At 40.2% G+C, this 20,082-nt stretch overlaps 1 protein-coding gene across 3 annotated transcripts in view; it reads right to left on the bottom strand.

Moving 5' to 3' along the window:
* The window catches only part of DHRS3 (dehydrogenase/reductase 3), a 47,469-nt gene that overhangs the window by 16,968 nt on the left and 10,419 nt on the right, over nt 1-20,082 (bottom strand). For 2 of the 3 annotated variants that reach the window (XM_026862814.1, XM_026862815.1), the window contains one exon: nt 16,467-16,954. In XM_026862814.1, the coding sequence (XP_026718615.1) occupies nt 16,467-16,661 (195 nt within the window). In that variant the 5' untranslated portion in view covers nt 16,662-16,954. Of the gene's footprint in view, nt 1-16,466; nt 17,458-20,082 lie in introns of those variants that run through there. The other variant, XM_026862813.1, reaches the window with a different exon arrangement.

Raw genomic sequence — 20,082 nt, 5'->3', positions numbered from 1 at the left:
ATACTTAACCCAGCCCCTTAGTGACACTTTTATAAAAGTAAGCAAACAAAGCAGGCCACTGGCAAAATTTTCTCAATTCCCACAGTGGAAAGTGAATATCAAAGCTGCAAGGTACGGGTATAAGAAAGAACACAGGTAAGCATGGGGGAATCAGGGGAGTAAACCCATTTACCTACTTCACACACAAGCTTTTCAAGATTAGTATTTAGAAGCTGTAAAGACATTAGACTGTAAGAATTTAATTTAAATTTAATCCTGCCACCATGGTAAACACAAAACACAGGCTATTATAAACTGGTTTGAGTTAAGGCCAGGAGTAATATACAGTAATGAGATTAAAAGCTAGGTCTAAAGAAACTTCAGGAGACAAAGAGCAAATTCCAGTTCCTTCAGTCTAGAGTCAGAACTTTTATTCCTTTATATGTTGATTTAGCACTCGATGGGATTAACATTATTCACCTAAACCAGAGTCAATTCCAGTTGTACCCCAGTTACGCCTTTTTTCCTTTCAAGGAAACAAAACAGCACCTAAAAATATCATAGAGAAGTATGTAAACACCTGTCTCCTATTCAACGGGGGCCTTCCTTGGAAAGAAAATTTGTAATTTTCTGTCTGCATAGAGGCATTTAAGACCAGCTCCCTTTAAAGAAGGGAACAAATGCCTACTGCTCTCACAGTCGGGTCTATTTAAGGACAGGTGGCCCCATGCTGACTTTTTTCCAGTGGTTTTTCCAATTGCTTTCGTCTGTAGAATGAACTGCGACTCCAGACTGCCTTGGGAGCAACACTTTTCAGCTCTGTTGTACAGAACAGTTGAGGAAGGGGAAGGGTTAGGGTTGTTTGCAAGAAGAGGTCACGCAGGAGTCAGCCTTTACAATCCTATTAACGCTGGGACAGGGTCAAATGGAGTGCACGTTCCAACAAAAGCACCAAGTGGCCACAAGCTGTCACCCTGCAAAGGTTCATGGAAGCATTTGTGGAGGAAAAAACGACAGATTTTTAATGGTGAATGTCTGCCACACCATGTGTTAGAACCGGCCTCTGCTCCAGGGAACCAAAGCACACAAAGAAATATCCAGCAATAAAATTCTCTGGCTGCAAAGCAGAAAGAAGTGGCATATCTGGGGGTTGGGGAGAGGGACAGGTTTTTTAAAGTCATGTGTTTGAGGTAAGGCTTTGCAGATATCCACCAACAGAAATATAATACTCCATCCTGTAAAAATAACTAGAGTGCTGCCGCCTCCATTTGCTTGGCATGCCATCCCTATAATCCAGATTCATATAAAAAAATGTCCACAGAGATCTCAGGAAATTGTGGGGAGGGTAAATATGCAGGTGCAGAAAGCCCTTTTGTACTGCAAGCGCAGCAGACAGTACGAAGGGATAGAACTAACATTTCAAAGGAAAAAAAAAAAAAAAAAGACGACGACTGGATCTGCTCGACAGAAACGCCATGGTCCAACAGGGCATTTCAGCAGAGCTGAAGGTTCCTGATTACAAGTTTTCCTTCAAAAATCCCTCATTATTATTTTTACTTATTGCATATACCTCTCACGGTAAAGAGTTCTTAACATGTGGCAGGTTAAAAGTTCCTGTAATATAGTTAAACATTTACTATGACAGAAAGTTATGTTGACGCTTAACAGTTAAGATTGTTTGGTTTTGTAAAGCTAAGAACAATCAGAAGTTTAGATTACAGGGTAACGTTAGAAGTAAGGGACATGAAATTAAAAACGTGGATCCAACATAACATTATTTCCATTACCCAACTGGGTGAAAGTAACTTCTAAAATTGCCTGGTTCAACCGACAGTCAACTGAAAAGTCTGCTACTTCTTAATGAACAAAGTGGATAAATCAGACCCAACGTAAATTCATGGAAAAGAAGAATTAAAGAGCTACCAACTGGCTGCCAATAGAATTTGCCTTTGTATTTGTGAGATGAATTCTGTAACAGAGTGCCTAACCTTGAAACGCTGAGTGGTTTTAACTTCTAGTGGAGAAGGCTGGCCACTGCATCACCACATTTGAGACAGCACTCAGACTCCTAGGGCCAGACGCCCAGAGAGTTTACAAAAGTATCAATTGTGCTGGATTACGCTTTAATTCAGACCATCTTCAGTTTTGCTTTAAGCTAAATCATTATATTTCATCAGCACTTATTTTGGGGAATATAAACAATTCCCCTGCAAGCTCTATAAAAAATAATAAATACAATTTTATCAATTAGATGCTATACTCAAACGGCAACAATTAGCCTTCTGATGCTGGCCTGGTTCTGAACGTTGGCAGGAAGCTAGGATCACTACTATGCGAACTGGAGCTAAGTTAACTCCACATTGTTAGGGGGATGTGTGATATGGCATTACAGTCCTGTCACCAGCCATGGGGACCTTGCATTTTGCTGTACTGTCACATCAGCAGAATCAAAAAATATGGTGGACAACATGGTAAATGTATTAGAAGCTCCGATGAAGAAGGAACCACAAGAAACATTTACAAGCCAGAGGAGGACATAGGCAGACAAAACCAGGAACATTACAGAAAAGGAAGACTAAGGGAAGTGTTTACATCTGTTAAACTGGAAGAAGGCTTGCAACAAAACCCGACATGGAAGCCTAGGATGAATAATGTTTCTAACACTGTCATTATAAACTACCCTCTAGAAAGGCCTAAAATACGCTCCAGATCATCCACGTGTGTAATATGATGCAGCTCTTGATTGAAAAAAAAAATTTCTCCCATAAGTCTACTGGAGAAGTACTGGGAGTTAAAATTGCATTAAATTTGTATATACACTGAATGCTAGCAACAGCTCCAGACAAGCCCCCCTACAAGCCTCCTTTCTTTGCCTCCAGAAAAAAATTGCTACCATTTTAAAACCATCTAAAAGCTGTCAAAAGGAGCTTTTCTTGTAAGTATTTTAGTCAAAGAAATAAAGGATACAGAAGAAAGCTTCAATATCTAAATGTTTAACTGATTTCCTATCTCTTTATGTACATTTCAAAATGTTATTTTTTTTTAATGGTGGCTGTTGCTATGCAACAGGGCAGAATTTCTAAAATCTATTCATCTGTTGTACAAATGACAGTTTTCAGGACATATTTAACTTTCTCGGCCTATGAAGTCAAAAAAAGAGGATGGGAATTGGAGGATTGTAAGCTCCCAGAGCATGCATCCCCCAGAGGGGCACAGTGTGGCTAAAAAGGGTCTTTCACTGATTATACCAATTTTTTCAATACTCTGTTAAGATGAAGCAGCTACCCCACATAAAAAAAAATATGAAAAAGAGTACCGCTCTAATTACAGAAAATGATACCTACATGTAGAAACAAAGTTATGATCATTACTTTTATCCAGAAATGATCAAAGCAATTCTAATCAGATCCTGCTACAATGTTACTTATTAAAACTAGAGGGGCTGGTCAGGCAATCACAAATTAAGCTCTAGCATATTAATAAGTTACAGCTCCCTGGAAGTTACCATCCTTTGGATGTAATTGCCTACATGGATGTTTTTTAGGCCACTGCAATGCAAAATGAAGTTAATTCACTACAAGAAGAACATAAAATCAATTAAGCAATCAGAGAACACAAGATAAACTTTACTTTCCAGTCAAATAAACTCTATGAAGTAACTTGGTCCAGTAACTAAGATTTAGCCAAGAGGGCAGTAATATAATATTGATGCACAATAATTCCTTAATGTGTTCAAAGTTGGTAACAAGCACAACTCCGTGCCATAAGGGTTTTCTACCTACCAGTAGACAGGAGAGCATTGGGGATCTGTAAACTACTCGTACGAAGTGTGTGAAACACAGTCCTAAAAACCAGGCCTGGCTTTGGTGGACTCCCATTCAGTGTAGAACAAAAATACAGGTACACAAAAAGACCGAAACAGTTGAACTAACTGATGCGATTTGCAGGCGTGCTGACTGACAGCAATCTCCATGTGCATCAGTGGGAAATCTGTAATGTATTGTCCTTGTTGAAATTGCACTCAGAAGTCTAGATCCTGAAACAAATAACAAGACTTGGCCTAAATCTGTAACTCAGAAGCAAACCAAAAGTATTTTAACTGTTTTCACTGCTTCTAGTGGCTAAAGAAGCCATTCTGACTTAATGTATTGCAGAACACCAGTTCATCCCTATTATACTGACTCCCTTTGAGATGGATTTTTTTTTCAATCTATAACCAGCATTCTGATTATTTAGTTGCACTAACAATTTCAACGACAACACGAAATATTGTTCTTGTAATATAATTTCAATGGGTAAGAACTTTCTGTCTTTTATTTCCCCTTTTAATTCAGTCAGGAAAAGAAACTAAAATCACTTTGTAGCAGTAAGAGGCATTTCTAAATGTCTGATTTTGCAAAAATGCAGGACTAAAATAAGATGACAACAGTGGTCAAACCCATCAGCATAGCACTTCCTCTGTGTGAGCAGTAAACAAGTGTAATGATGTCATTAGGAGCTGGCTGACCCACTGCTGAACTCTGGGCTGTAAAGGAGCTGCAAGGTGCCAGATCATGGCGCACACACACTTACCCACACACAGACACACACGTGTGCATACATACACACACGGCCTCACAGCGGAGAAGGTGCCATGGAGCAATCTGCAGCAGTTGCACATCATCATCTGAGGAAATGAAACCCAGAAAAACCCCTTTGATGGCTAAACGCCTTGCTTTTAAAGAGCCAAACCTCTTGCTTCCATAAAGCACACATTCAAATATAAACACAGCATAGACAATAGTCTCGAAGGAGCCTGGATTAAAATCAAGTAATAAGCAACACAGAGAACACTCTACCAAACTGCACCATCAGCATATCTCAAAACCTAAAAATCAAACAACTCAGTTCAGTGAGACAGGACTCCTGTGTTTCCCAAGAGTCCTGAAAACGTTCTTACATCATTCTGACAGCTTGCTGTGGTTAGAGCCAGCCAGAATTACTTCTTTGGGAAAGAAGCACTTGTACCAGCTGGATGTCTTTAATATTCTACTTGGAAGCACTCTCTCTTCTCTTTAGGGTAGTAAGCCGAGTTTTGTCCTCACGGGTAAGGCTTTTTTCAGGAGGTAGGGCACAGGGAATTGAAGTTTGTAGTCAACGTAAAACCAAGCTGCTGAAAGTGGATGTCAGGATTTCCCCATTCCCTCTCCAAACTACCACAGCCAAGTCTTGCCCAGCAAATGTGCTGTTCAGAGACAAGGTGTCTCTGTTTACTACTAGCAGGGAGATTAAAATGACAGATCTAAAACAAACACCAATTTAATCTTCATGTAGAAAATATCTGATTGCCCATTGTTATTGTTGAGCCATTCTTTTTAAGGGCATGGAAAGGTGAACTGTGCGGTGTCTTTACAACATCTTCCACTCCCATGAATTTATTTTAACTTAATATATTTGAGGTTTTTCTTAAGGTCCAGTTCAAAGATTAGCTAACAATTTCTGCTTTCAGATAAAGCAGTGCAAGTTTGTCCACTCCTCAGATATGAAGAAAATCTTGAAAGTTTAACTTGGGCGCACCCAGTGATTCAAAGGGCAAATAGAATGAAAAAACAACTATAATTACTTGAAATACCATGCTTTTTTTGAGTGGTAATTCCTGATTTCTTAATGTAGGCCTAGCTCCATACAGGAGACATTTGCTGCCCACTGAAGCTTCTAAGAAACACTGAACTTTGTTCAGTGTCTGAAGTTTTTACTTTATGATACAAGTCTACACTCAGAACATCTTAGCTAGAAGTTTCAGTCCAGGACTTACTGGGAAAGAGGACATATCTAAAAGTCAAACTAGCTATCGAAACAACCAGTGCAAGCTGATATCTGTGCTGACCAAGAGAAGGAACACTGACTGAATGAGAAGTGAAGCTTGAACTCCGTCTGCACCTATTTTAAATTGTTTCATTTAGATAAGGGATTAAATATATTAGCCAGGTCATACCAACTTCGCCCCGCCTTTATATAGACTCCTTCCAACCTGTGGTTAAAAATACATCATACTAGAGAATAATCACGGCCCAGAATCTTTCCAGGCATCATTTTTATACCACCTCAAAATATGTATAATTTTATGCTGTTTAAGTGTGCTCAGAGGTACAACTGCCACTGATTACATACTGAGAGCCAGATTTATCTCACAGCCACATACATAAAGCATAACTGATGTCAGCAGAGCTGCATTTGTGCTTTCAAACACTATTTTATGGCCATAAGTGGAGCACTGACACCTTTGCGCTGGCAGTGCTAGACAACAGAAATCCCTATGTGAATAAAAACAAGCTCCGTAGCACTGTATTCAATGAATTGAAATTAAGGTGACAACATAAGGGTGGCTGTCCACAAAATCCTTTTGTAATTATGCATAGTTTATGGCTAAGCTAATAGGATGAACAACTTAAACTAGTTACAAACTCTGCCAAGGTACCCATCTATTCCAGAGCCTATTAATTAGAATCAATTTAATCCCCAGTGGGATAAAGGTCAAACAGCATGTATTTGACCCTTCTCCACTGGCGTCAGTGTTATCAGCCAATGGATCTGGCAGTGCCTGGGTCTGACTTGTTCGACTCTTCAGCATGTTGTCATGATGCTTTGAAGAACAGAGCCTGGGCCCAGCTAAAAAGATCTCTCTAATATTTTCTGCTTCATATTCCTGATAAGCACACGAGTTTTAAAATTCCAGTTTGTTCTCTCTCGGTGGACAGCTCTGAGGATGTTGTTCTTTAAGATTTTTCCTTTTCAGTCCCTTTCCTACACAATACCTTAAAGCAGCAATGGTATGAGATTTGTATCTTCAATTCATTCCAGAAATCAACGTGAAAAATGAACATGAAAAACTAAATGACACTTGTTAATGGATTTTAAAACAAACACTCAAATAAATAATCATTAGCTGACATTTCCAAACTGACCAGAAGGAAACATTCAGAATTTCTACACACTTGCCCACTTTTATGGGAAGGAAATAAAGAGAGCTGTTGTCTTTTTTTCTTCTCCCCATAGTTCCTGTAGGAACTTCTGTGGAGTACATCATCATCTATTTGCCCTAGTTCTTTTATTGGAAAAATTGTCATAATACTTTCCCACCTCTCAGGTTATTGTGAGGCTAAGTTCCTGGTCTTGGCTACGGTAGTATGATGTAAAATCATGTACTTGTTGATGTACCCACTTTGTGTATGTTCTCTTTGAATGTTGCTGATCTGACTGAGGAATGTAATTTAGAGCCTGTTCAGAGTTTTCCAAGTTTCTCCTTCATATTTCTATCATCCACTGGATACTATCACCCTATTAAGACAGGTGTCCACAGCAGAGTTTAAAAAAAAAAAAAAACAAAAACAAACCAAAAAAGCCAAACAAAACCCCTTCCAACTTTGACTCCTTCTAAACATTTTAGCCAGAATGCTTAGAAATGCAGGCAGGGCTTGTGGTCACTCTTTAAAGCAAATTGCTGTGCCAGACCAATTAGACATTAGCTCAGCAGCATGTTTAATTCATTTTATAATGCAGTAAAAACTACCTATATATCAGTACTTCAGATGGAAATAGTTCTACAAATCTGAGACAACTTTTTTCTAGCCTGTGCCAGACTCATGACATAAATGCAAACAGAAACACAATCAGCACATTGACAAGTCACTGTAGGTGACGAAACCACAGAAATAAAATCAGGATGAATCACTTCAGATAAGTAAGGTGAAACATCATAAACCAAAACCATCTTGTCAGCCATGAAATTCAGAAAAGCAGCCTTTTTCCTTTCTTTGGTACAAATTAAGACTAAGCTTACAGAATCACAGGACAGTTGAGGCTGGACAGCACCTCTGGAGGTCATCGGGTCCAACCCCCCTGCTCAGGATTGTGTACTTAGTCTACTGCTTTGACCAGGTCAACTCTCATTTTGAATTTTACTGTCTCCCTCTTCCATCTTTCCAGATCTAAGCTTCCATATTCACCTTCAAGGCCACTATCCCCATGTTACTAATCACCTTCCATTTAGCATCAGATCTCCTATTGCAGCCTTTATCTCACAGCACTAATTTTCAAAAAAACCTTTTGTGTTTTCTACCAGTCTGCACCTGTGTAAACATTCCCCCAAACTCTTTATTGTGCTCTTCAAATCCCACTTTAAAACCTCCATTGCTGTGATGCCTTTCTAAAAACTTAAAAATGGTTAAATGAGTGGTGCTGAAATACTTGCTTACAGTTGCCATGAGTAACTTACATGTTTGTATTCAACTGTTGCCTTTCGTTTTATATCTACACTGTAAACCCTGAGGTAGGCATCATCTTTTTCTGATGCCCTTATACAGCACATTTAGCATCTTTATGCCAAATAATTTCTGGTGCATGAGTGGGTTTCTGAGGCACTACAACAACATTAATATATAACCTCATCTTTAAAACTTACCTCAAGATTTCTTAGAGCATTGACACAGTCCTTATATTTTGTGGGAAGCCTCATTTAACTGTCTCGATGCATTTTAAAAAGTGCTGGATTTAGGTGCGCCAACACAGAACGGTCTCACTGGGACAGTATTTTCACATGACATCACTGTATCCTGATGCGAGATGACAAGCCTGTTAGTTGGCAAGTTCCACTTCTTGTTAACATTATTTATTCTCCTTACAACATACTCAGTAACAAGACAGGTATGTTCTAAATTATGAGCTAAACCAGGTCCAGCCAGAATGCTGCTTCACAGACATCAACAGATCTGATATCTGATAAATTCTAGCTGTGCTTGCCAACCAGAGACACTTATTCAGCATGTTATCCAAACTGCTGGCCTTGGCACTAGCACACGTAACAGGCTTAATGCCATCTAAGCCTGGGACTTGAAACAAGGGTTCTTCTGCCTATCCTTAAATTCAGTCAACACAGAAGTGAGCTGCCAACAGGAAGCCATTAAATAAAGTTTCTGTCAGTATATAATCTTTATGGAAAGAAAGCCTTTCTAGACACCATAAAGCAACTCAATCAAATTTATGCTCTCATAGTTTACCAAAAGTTCCAAATTAATAGATTACTTTATGACATGGAAAAACATTCACTCCCCCATCCTTTTCACATACTTCTGGTTAGCAGTAAATTATGACATGCTCTGATAGTTCACTGTAAGATTAAGTGCTTAAATTTAAATAAGATTAAAGTAACCATCATTAAAAATATGCCTGAAACTGTTCAGTTCCTATGGGGTTTTTTTAAATCACACACACAACACGAGATTAATTATGCAGAACCTAATTTACTATGGATATATTCTCATTAAACTAACATATCTACAATAGAAAATGCAAAATTTCCTTTTTAGATTACATTATCATTTTCACTTTCAGACATGTCAGATTGCCTTTTCAAAATGGCTAGTTCCTTATTTGCATTTCTAAATTACTACAGAGAAATCCATTAGATACATGGACTATATGTCGTTCTGGTATCTCCAGAGGGCATAAAAAGCATTCAGGATGTGGACAGATGCTCTCTTGACAACACTGCCTTAGTACTGAAATCTAAAAATATTTATGTAAATTTTACACTGAGCCTTTTAAAAATTATTATACATCAGGCCAACTCAACATCTGTTTGTGCAGTACATTTGCATACTGCATTTGCGTTGGGTAAAGTACATCAGAACTGTGTCCATTTCATTTACAAACGTAATTTTAAAGGCTTTATGACTGCATTATGTTAGATCATGGTGACTTGTTAAAAACAAGTACATGATGATTAATCATATTCTGTGGAAAACCAGTTCCTCTCAGCTCTGAAATGATGTAATTTTAAATCAGCTCTTTTCCTTATATCAGAACTAATCTCCTCTGGGGTAGCCAGATCAGGTCTATTCATGTTCTGAACTCAATGAATTGCAAGGTACATGTCAAAAATCAGTTATTACTTGCAGAATACAAATGTCTTCTTGAAGACTGGCCCAGCTGCAGTGGATTTAAAACCTGACAGGCAGCAAGCAGAAGGACTTACTGAATTTACTTCAGGTATGTTATCTCATCCCTTCTCCACTCCTCCAGCACATTATCAGAAATTATACACCATGTACATGACAAAATAAGTGTTTTTTGGTTTGGAACACTACAGCCCATCTGGATGGAACTCTGTGGCAGATCAAAATTCTTGTGTGCTAAGAATTTAACGTCAGGTTCTTCTTTAGGCAAGAGCTAAGTCAGTCAAATACAGTTTAGTAAGACTATTCTATAGGTTCTGAAAGTGAAGTCATAGATGAATGCTTGAGAATGACCAATATTTTAAAAGACATTTTAGATTAAGAACTGTTCCTGAAACCCATATGAGATGCTAATAGCTTTTGTCCTACACCCTAAAGGTCACAGCTCTGAATGACTTGGCATCAGTCTCAGTATTTTGACCTCACTTCAGGAGATATTAATTTCATTTCCAGCACTAGTCAAAACACATAATCTTTTATCTATAGCATTGGTATATGTTATAAAGAAGTTTTTAAAAGGCATATACTAATTCATACAAACCAGGACAATAATATGTCAATATGATTCATAAAGACCAAAGTGAATATTCATAGAACTACAGATGCAGTTTGTGTAGATAATGTAGGAGGAACATGCCGTTGTAAAAACTCATTTCAAAACTTGCCAGATTTTCCATTAGTTGAAATACAAAGCTATATTCCAAGACCTGATACCATTTTTTACGTAACCTTTCCTGCAATACCCTCATCCTAAACACAATTTATAGCCTACAGTCTCATGTAGCTAAGTCCCCAATTATACAAGGCTCTCAGGCACCTGCAATTCCTCTGAGGTTTTTTCAGTTCTGCTGAATTCAGTGGAACACTGAGGGGAAACTGGCTCTAGGTTTCAGGAGCACTGTGGGCTTGCACAGCTCTCATCCCTTCCTCGGTGCTCCTTCCCCCACTGACTTCTTGCCACCCCAACTGTCATGGAGCTGACAGAGGATAGCACACTCAAATGACAAGGTGTCTTCCTAAATGAAGACATTTAGGTCTGACTTAGAAAATGTGGTGAAAGTAATGATGGAAAGAACAGTTGAGATTTCAGGGTGTTTGGGTTTTTTTAGTAGCCTGAACAAAATCAGGAGTGATATAAAAAAAACAAAACCAAACCCAAACCAAAACAACAACAAAAAAATTTCTGACCAGTTTTCAAAGCAAAAGTTTTCAAGTAGTGCCTTCAGGATCTTTGTTCGCTATCCCATAATGATTACTGTGTTTGTGGCATTCTACAGTGGCCCATCACATAGCCATCCTGTTACAAGTACCTTGCAGACTTGCAGACATAATTGTCTAGACTCCAGTGCTGACAGAGCGAGGTCATGGCTATCAAGCGGTACATTCCAGGCAAGAGCAAAGTTTCCGTTTCTTGTTTTTGTTGGTGATACTAGCTCCTTGCCATGCAGTAAGGGCTCTTGTCTGTCCTGATATTCCAGACTGCTTACCTCATCCCCCACACAAGCATGCAAACCCTTTGAGTCGCACAGTCTCCTGCAGTATAGGAAGTCAATGTCCAGAGGAGAGAACAGTGAAAGGAGAGATCTTTCAGTGTATTTACAGGGCCATTTCTTGTATGGTGATGAATGTGAAGAACTCCCAACAAGGTTAATGGGAACTGTGCAACTCTCCTCTGCAGTACTGTCACACAAACACAAGGCCAGGGCTGCCTCTAACCCATTGGGTACTTTGGGGACATTCTCATGCCAAAACACCCCTGATCCTCTAGAAGCCCACCTGTTCCTTCATCAACAGCTATAGTTACCAAATCAGATAAACATATCACAGCTGGAGGGGGAAAAGAGCAGCAAACATGGGAGGGCAAAATATACATTGAAAGAAACTGAGATCACAGAAACGATCACAAAGGAACAATAGAAAAGCACTGCTGTGTAAGATCCCTTGTAGATACACTACTGAAGATCCCTACTGCTGATTTCTGAGCCCAGAGCTCTCCAAGCAAATAAAAAAACCTAATGATAAACAATGGCTTTTGACCAGTTTCCTAACAGGAAAGGCCCAAGAAAGGCTTCCAAAGTCACTGTCAGATAACTTTGAATACTAAAACACATATCAGAGTTGAGGAATCTGTTTTTATCCTACAGTTATATCTTTCTCTGTTACTTTTATTAGGTTTTGGTGATATTGAAAAATCCAGAATGCTTAAGAATGAAGCATCTCTTTTTTGTTCAGTCAGACCTCAGATTAAATAACCTGTGAACAAAGTAAATTAAAATTACAAGGAAAATTTTTAGACATCAAGGAAATGCCCTTCCAGAAAGCCTAACAAATAGCAAGACATACAAATGACATACAAAAGACATATGAATCAAAACTGCATCACTGCAGATCATCAAAACCAGGGCTGACAACTCTCTGGCAAAAGCACTATAATAGAAAATGCTGTAGGAAAAGCAAATGAAACCAGAGGCATTTTCCAATTCTAACCACCAGTGAATGAACCCATTCAGCCTCTACATCCCCCTGACTACTCACATCTGCAGAGGGCTGTTCTTCCACACAAGAAATATTGTTCAAAAGGGCCAGACTTCCCAATATTAACTCAAATATACAGTATATTCTTTGCAAAACACCATCAGGCTTTGGAAGTGTATTTTTATTTCATAGGCATTAAATCATAAACTCAAAAATCTCTCCTCCCTTTTCATTAGCACAGGTACACTCTGCCATTTTGGCTAACCACAGAATATTGAAAGCTAAGAGCCTTAACAAAGCTACTAATGTGTGAGAGTGAGGCAGAGGTGATGCTCTATTGGTCAAATACTTTTAAGGTCTAGTCAAAATTCTCAGGAGTTAAACCCACCAGTAGTCTCAGTTTTGAATTTTGCAAGCAACCAAGAAGGAACTGAAAGCAAAAAAGCACATTTCTCCAGCAATTCAGCAGCAGTAAAGTAACTGCTCAGCTGGTACTTCTGAATCTGGACACAGCTCTGGGGAACAGTGTGAAAGTTGAATTACAATATTTGAGTACTTCCGGAGAAAATGAAATGCTATTCATCCCTCATAATAACACTAACATGTCCCCTATCATCTGTAAACCACTCTTTCTCTGTATACAGCAAATTTACATGCTTTTGTTTTTTTCCAGAAGTGCTACAGGAAGCATTTATGTACACAATGCCTTCCATAGCCAAGTAGTTTCTGAAAACTTCTATCCCAAAGTAAAGATGGGGTATGGATCCTTTGACCTGTTAGTATACACCTAAACAGGGAGGGATGATCCAATGATTAAAGTCTCTCATTGCCTAGAAATCACTGGTAGTCTTAACTGAAAAAACTAGAAGATAGACACTTCCCTAACTGAAAATACAACTGACACAGCTTTGTCCCCTTTGTGGCCTTTTCATCAGAGAGGCCAATGAACAACCATGAACAAAACAGTATCACCTTAGAAGGAAATGTCTCCTAGACATTGATCTGTCAAAGTCATATTTGAGGCAAAATGGACTTCAAAAAATGGGGGCAGAGAATGGGAATCAGGATGGATTTACATGATCATGCCCAAAAGACTTCCGTTCTGTTGGATTGAGAATTTCAATCTCCATGCTAATCTATCAAACAGAAGACACTGTATTTCAATTTGTATAAACGCTTTTTTTGATTTATTTCTTGCCACCTTCATAGCTTTAAATGCAAGATCAAATTTTACAGTAAAAAAGTTGCAGATGTGACAATTCATAATCTTAGTGAGATACCGCACTTGTTATTTTACATGAGAACTGTTCAGATACATCTCATTTGTGATTAACAAAACCAGCCTCCGAAAACAGAGTGTAAGATGAAATCCAATCCTGTCTAATTATCAGGGGAAATTTCATATGCTAAGTCCCAACTAACCTATCTTTCAGAAGATTCTAATCTCAAAAATATGGTTATATATCGCCGCCTACCTCCAAAACTCCGCCACTATGTCTGTGTGCGCAAGCGCTGTGATGACTTTGTCAAGATACACTGTACACTCACTATTAGAATCTGAATCTACACATTACTGTTTCCACTCATCTCTATGTAACGCTGTGCTTGGCCTCAGAATTTCACGTCTTTGGCGGAAACGTTTTGCTAAGCTTTGAGTATTGTGACTACACCGTCCGATAACCAGAATCTGTTGTAAATTATTAATTATAATCAATAACTGAAGCTTTGGATATAACTGTAAAACAGGTAACTGTAAGAAGACAACAGAAAAATCGAACAGTTAATTTTCACAAGCCTTATTGAAAGATGACTTGCCAGCCACTTCAAGTCTTTCCTTTCTTTTTGATTGTCTAAGGCAAAGCATAAAAATCGAAGAGAGTGCCAAATAGAGGTCTCCTGCATTCTACATAGACACTGCAATAAATTCACAAAGTTTGGGTTGAACACAGATGGCAGGGAAGAAGTGAAATCTCACAGCAAAGAGAATGGAAACTTAGGTAAAACTGTCATTAAAAGTGTTAAGGAAGAAAAGGATAAGACTACTTCAGTGTTGCCGTGAAAATGTGCCACTACCAAAGGCAGAAGGGTAATGCCACTGCCAGAGAGGGTCGACACTTGGCTGGTGCCATATTTGACTCATTAGATAGCCATGGTATAACCAAAAGGAGAATCTAATTCAAGTTCAGTAAATGCAAAAACTGAAACATCTTGATGACAGACATGGAAAAAGCCCATGAGGAAAACCCCCCCAAGTTCTAAACACCTACACAGTATTACATTACACAACATCATATCAGACAAGTGCAAAGGTTCCCAACAACTGTTCTAACTTATTTTCCTTCTGGGAAACAGAGATCTTACAGATTGTAGTTCATTTGTATGTCTTATCTATATCTGTTTACAGTAATTTCACCCTCTTCAATAGCTCCCTCTCCTTTTGGCCCATGTCACCTGGTTCATTAAGGCTGACTGCCATTGTTCAGCTTCTAGCTCAACTGCAGCTAAGCAGCACTTGAATTAGCTGCAGAAATGGTGGTACTTCAATACCAGAGCTTAGCATAGCAACCAGCCGGACTAAATAAATAAATAATAAAGCCTGGTATTCTAACAGATAATATAAATACACTTTCAGCAAATTGCTTGGGTCCAAAGGTCAGTCAACTTGTTTGCTCTGTCTCTAAGAATTTGTAAATCTCAACATGATGTTTAAACACAAGCATATACAAACATCAAAGTTCAATGCTGACATATTTTACACCTCAAAGTTGTATGCCAGAATAGCTCTATACCACACATAGAAAACTGTAATGCATGTGTAAGGAAGTGACAAAATACTATCCCAAACTAAATGCAAATTTTTCTTTAAATATCCTCTCATTCTGTATTTTTCTTCTTTATTCTCTATTTACTCTCATTCATCCCCTCTCACAGAGGGAAGTATTTATCCAGCTAATTTCATGATTCTTCCCTTTCATGACCCAGAAAGGGGGAGATGAAGATTTCAATCTCAAGCCTCGTTTCAGGGTACGTATGGTTTTTGTATTCCTGATTGATTCACACATATGAGCACACCTGTACTTATGAAAGCACCACGTTTCAAGGTAAACCACCAGTTCCTGAGCTAGAGAAAGGACACACCAGCTACACTGGCATTTCCAGGCTGCTGTGCAGACAGACCAATCTCTCAGCCTCTCTCCCTTTTCCTCTTTCCTAAAGGAAATGTGCAGACAATCTCACAGCTCCTACTCATGGTGTGCTTTTCTTCCTTGCTGTGTCATCTTACCTCTGAACAGCTCCGGGCTGGCCAAAAGCAAAACACAAGGGACCTCAGAAAGCACAAGATATTATTTTTTCGCGAATGGGAAACCACTAGGGTGAATCTGAACTCTCCTCCCCACTTTCCGGAGAGAATGCATCATTAGGAGCGAGAGCCAGAGCCCCCCCTGCACACACCATCTGCCCCGCTCCGAGCCGAGCCCCTCTCCTTTGGGGTGACACGCGTGGCAGTGGCAGCCGGGCTGCGCCTAAGGAGAGCTAAAGCTGTGCTCAGCCTGAAAGGCTGGAGCCGGCAGGCAGCTGCCCCCCTCTCTGTTCGCACAGTCCCAGCAAGCAGGACTGCCAGGAAGCAGCCTAGTAAACAGAAATGCGAGTGAGCACTAGCTCCACGCCTGGGAATCGCTTAGCTCTCCCCTGCCTGCCACAGGAAACCTAGGCTGGAGCGAAAGCCTCTCCTTTGTCAGCAGAGAAGGATTCGCAAGGGGGCCCCTTTCTCACCTTCACGTTTTCTGAGCTAAGGTGGGGAGGGAGGATGCAGGGAAGGAGGAGCGGGCAACTTCTGAAGTGTAACTCCACGTAATGGCTCAGCACGCCAGGGTTTTGCAAAAGGAGCGCCCCTTCCCCCTTCTCACAGCGATCCCACCAACCCCACCCAGAGGTGAGGGAAAAGGTTTGTAAGTCTGAGTCGGAGGGCTCCCGGTAGAGCAGCAGGTGGGAGCTCCCCCCCTTCATGCCGGTGCTCACCTTTCTGGCTCCCCGCTTCGCAAACTCCCTGGCCAGGTGGCGGCCGATGCCTCTGCCCCCGCCGGTGACGAGCACGTTGTCCCCGGACAGGTCTCGGAGCTTGGGCGGCAGCACCATGCACACGGCAGCTTTCACCACCAAATAAACCATCTGCACGGGGAAAAGCAGCAAAGCGCCCAGCCATTTCCAAATCATCCTCGTGTTCCAGGCAAGTCAGGAAGGCAAAATTCTCTTCCAGCCCTTCACAAGACCAAGTTAACAGAGAACCAACACCCTTCATGCACCCCCAGATGGGTGACCAGTCTTCAACCCCCTTCCAAAACTTGGGGGCAAGAGATTCTTGGACTGGAAAAAAATCCTTCTTTCCCCGTAAAAAAAAAATTGGGGTAGGAGTAAAGTAGTGCAGAAGACCAAGTCACTCCCCTGTTTCTTGATCGGTGTCCTCTGGGATTGTCACATGCAGGTAAAACGGTTTCCTTGCTTTTTAACTGGAAGACAGTTTTTTTAAATTAAATGAGAGAGAAAATTAAAAAAGTAAAATTAAAAGTAACCATACATCCCTCCGCTTCAAAGACCGACATGAAAATCCAGTATCCAAAGGGAAGGTTTTTATACTTGGAAAAATAAAATAAAGCAGCCTATGTCTCCAAATTTCAGCCTGCAGTGCCTTCCAGGCAGCTCATTTCTATTCTTAGACTCAGGAAATTGCTTAAATAAGACAGAATTGCCAGGACCTTCTTTTTAAGAAAGGCTCTATTCAGGGTAAGGTTGTTGGTTTTGTTTTAATATCTATAAATATCTATAGACGTTCTGTCCTGAGCCGGTTACAAAGGTTGAGCTGATTACCGCCTCTCTCTGCCCCCTCTCCTGTTTTTTTGCACTTGGAGTATCTGTGATCACAGAGCAGGAATTATGCCGTACACTATTTCAGCTCTTACTCATTTCTCCCTATTGCTCTCTCTGCCTATCACAGCCGCGGCGCTGGGGAGTTTTTATACCCCATTAAGCCTGATTGACAGTTAAAGTGTTGGGGAGATTTCACTACTGTTTCTGTGAGTGGCTGGCTTTGCTCTCCCCTCCCCCAGAGCGATCTGGGAGCCGCTGCACATAAACTCACACATGCAGGCAGGCTGAGGCGCACGCTGGCTCCGGGGCTGCAGCCTTCAAGCTGGGGCTTGCTGCGTGCCACGCCGGGCTCCCTGGGTGCCACCCCGGGCTCGGAGCTGGCGCAGGCTGTAACCGAGCCGGGCAGCCCCTGCCGCCTCCCGAACCTACCCTCTCCCGAAGGAAGGTGCTTTGGTCTGGCTTGAGCCCGGGAAAAAGCAGTTCCAGGAAGAGTCAGGGTTAAGGCTGAGTTCAAGGGAGCCATCTCGGCCTTAGGGAGAGCTGGCAGAGAATTGCTTGCCTAGGATCAGCTGGTGTGGAGGGGGAAACTTCTTTCAGCTGTAGATTGCCAGGCTGATAATCATCACAATCTATTAGCTTTGGACCGATGTTTTTACGGACAACATGACAACTCCTGGATCTTCCCAGCTAGAAGATGCCTGCATTGCTGAAAAGGGGGCAGTGAAAAAGGCAGGCTCTGAATGAAGGAGGGAGACTCGCTTCCTCACAACAAAGGGTGATTTTTCTTCTCTCCCTTTCCAAGACTTTTTTTGTCCAGTTATGAGGGCATAGTTGCAACACAAGGTCTCCATAGTACTTTAAACTGTGTTGTAACAGGAAAAAGGGCAAAGTGTATTGCAACTAGGTCCCCCAGCTTGGCTGGCTGCACTGTTAAGCATTAAGCAGGTAAATTCTGTTTTCAACTGTACGGATTAAGCATTGCTGAGGAGGCTCTAACTGCACATTTGAACTGAGGGCTGTTCAGGCACAGTTCGTAACTTGTGGCAGCAAGCAGAAATAACCTGATACGCAAAGCTTTGAGGATGTCAAAAGACGATCAAGAGCGTCAAACATCACAGTGCTGTCTTCACAGCTGAGCTGGAAAGAACTTCGGGTTTATGACTGTATCTGTCACTAAGAATGTGACAAAATGAATCCAGTCCCACATGTTAATTCAGGTCTGGATCTACATCCACTATCCTGGGAAGCCATCTAGTGGTGAGAACTGGAATCACTGAAAAATGACAAATTTGAAAGACACTTCCAAACTTCTTGACATCTATAGTTACTAGAGCACCCCTGCGATGGAAGTGTATGAGTCTAAGCATCTATACATAGGTAGCCCAGTTATCTTACGCAACGAGTAGAATTGAGTTAGGAAACTGAATCCCTTTGAAAATAAATTTAATTTTATGCTTTGGAATGAAACAGGTATTTTTGAAAACAGGCATAGGTCAAAGTGGCCATACTGTAAACAGTGTTCAAGGGTTATTTGTTTGCAAAAAGAACAGCAACTGAGTTCCTGGTGCCACCCACATTTAAAATCTATATCACACATGGATTTTTTTAACACATTTAAAACCTATATCACACATGGATTTTTTAACACATTTAAAACCTATATCACACATGGATTTTTTTAACGCAAAATATGAACAATATCTAAATCCTTGCATTTCAGCTCTGTTAAAAGTTCCACAAATTTTTTCAGAAGACAATAAAATTTAGAGAGAAGCTTGCAGAGTCCTTACCTTTAAATGCCAGGTTACCTCATATGAAATAAGCTGTATGACTATCACTGCATCATGATAAAGTGTCAGGAAAGAGGCTTTTAGAGAGAAGAAGATGAAGCATTCTAACCTGAAACTGTAAGTCTGTACATACTGTCAGGATCAGGTGGTATTCCCTAATTTAGCTGCTTCTGAAACAACCAGAGCTCAGAGAATTTCCATTGCCGCTTGGCAGCATTTAGCACCTCTGTGTTTTTACAGTAATACCTCTAGAAATGGAGCTAGGGGAGGCACCTGGCACTACAATTTTCCTCTCAGTCCAAAAACTCTGAAGGGGAGAGAGAAATTACACAGAGAGCCTAGTGTCTGGTTTAAAAAGAATGACTCAGTGTCTGGACTGGTAACAAATATAACAACTTTCTGGTATGGAAATAAGGAGCAGTGTTAAAAATGTAAGGATATGAAGTTAATCAAAGTCATTCTGATTTTTTGATTCCTGAGTCTAGTCTCTTTATGCATAAATCATCACAGACTCATTTAAAATGGAAAAGTCAGCAATATTACACAATTTGTTCAGATTAGAAACAAAATTAATTATTAATTTAAAACATTTGCAAGTCCTTTGAAGCCTGTGGAAATGGAATAATCTTATGAATATTGATTCCATGTATCTGTTTCCAGCTTGAATATTATTCTAAAATGTACTGGAAGTGGTTTTTCTTCATTCATTATGATTTCAGTTTATTGATCTGTGTGCAAAGTTGATACCAAATTTGGAATGAGAGTAAAAATAGTTCTAGATATTTAAAATTTTCCTAAACAGCTCTTCAAACTTCATAAAAGTATGAACTGTTTTTACTCCTTTCCTCCTTACACTTTGGATTTACCTTGAAGCAGAGAAAACCAGTAGTTACCACATCATACAAATGTACAAAAGCAAGAAGCAAAAGCACACTTAGAGTAAAACTGAAGTAACTGCATCTTGCCTGTAATAAATATGG

The sequence above is a fragment of the Athene cunicularia genome, assembly GCF_003259725.1.
Source record: "Athene cunicularia isolate RWA chromosome 21 unlocalized genomic scaffold, athCun1 chr21_part1, whole genome shotgun sequence".
Classification (NCBI taxonomy): Eukaryota; Metazoa; Chordata; class Aves; order Strigiformes; family Strigidae; genus Athene; species Athene cunicularia.
This window is presented reverse-complemented; position numbering and strand designations above follow the sequence as displayed.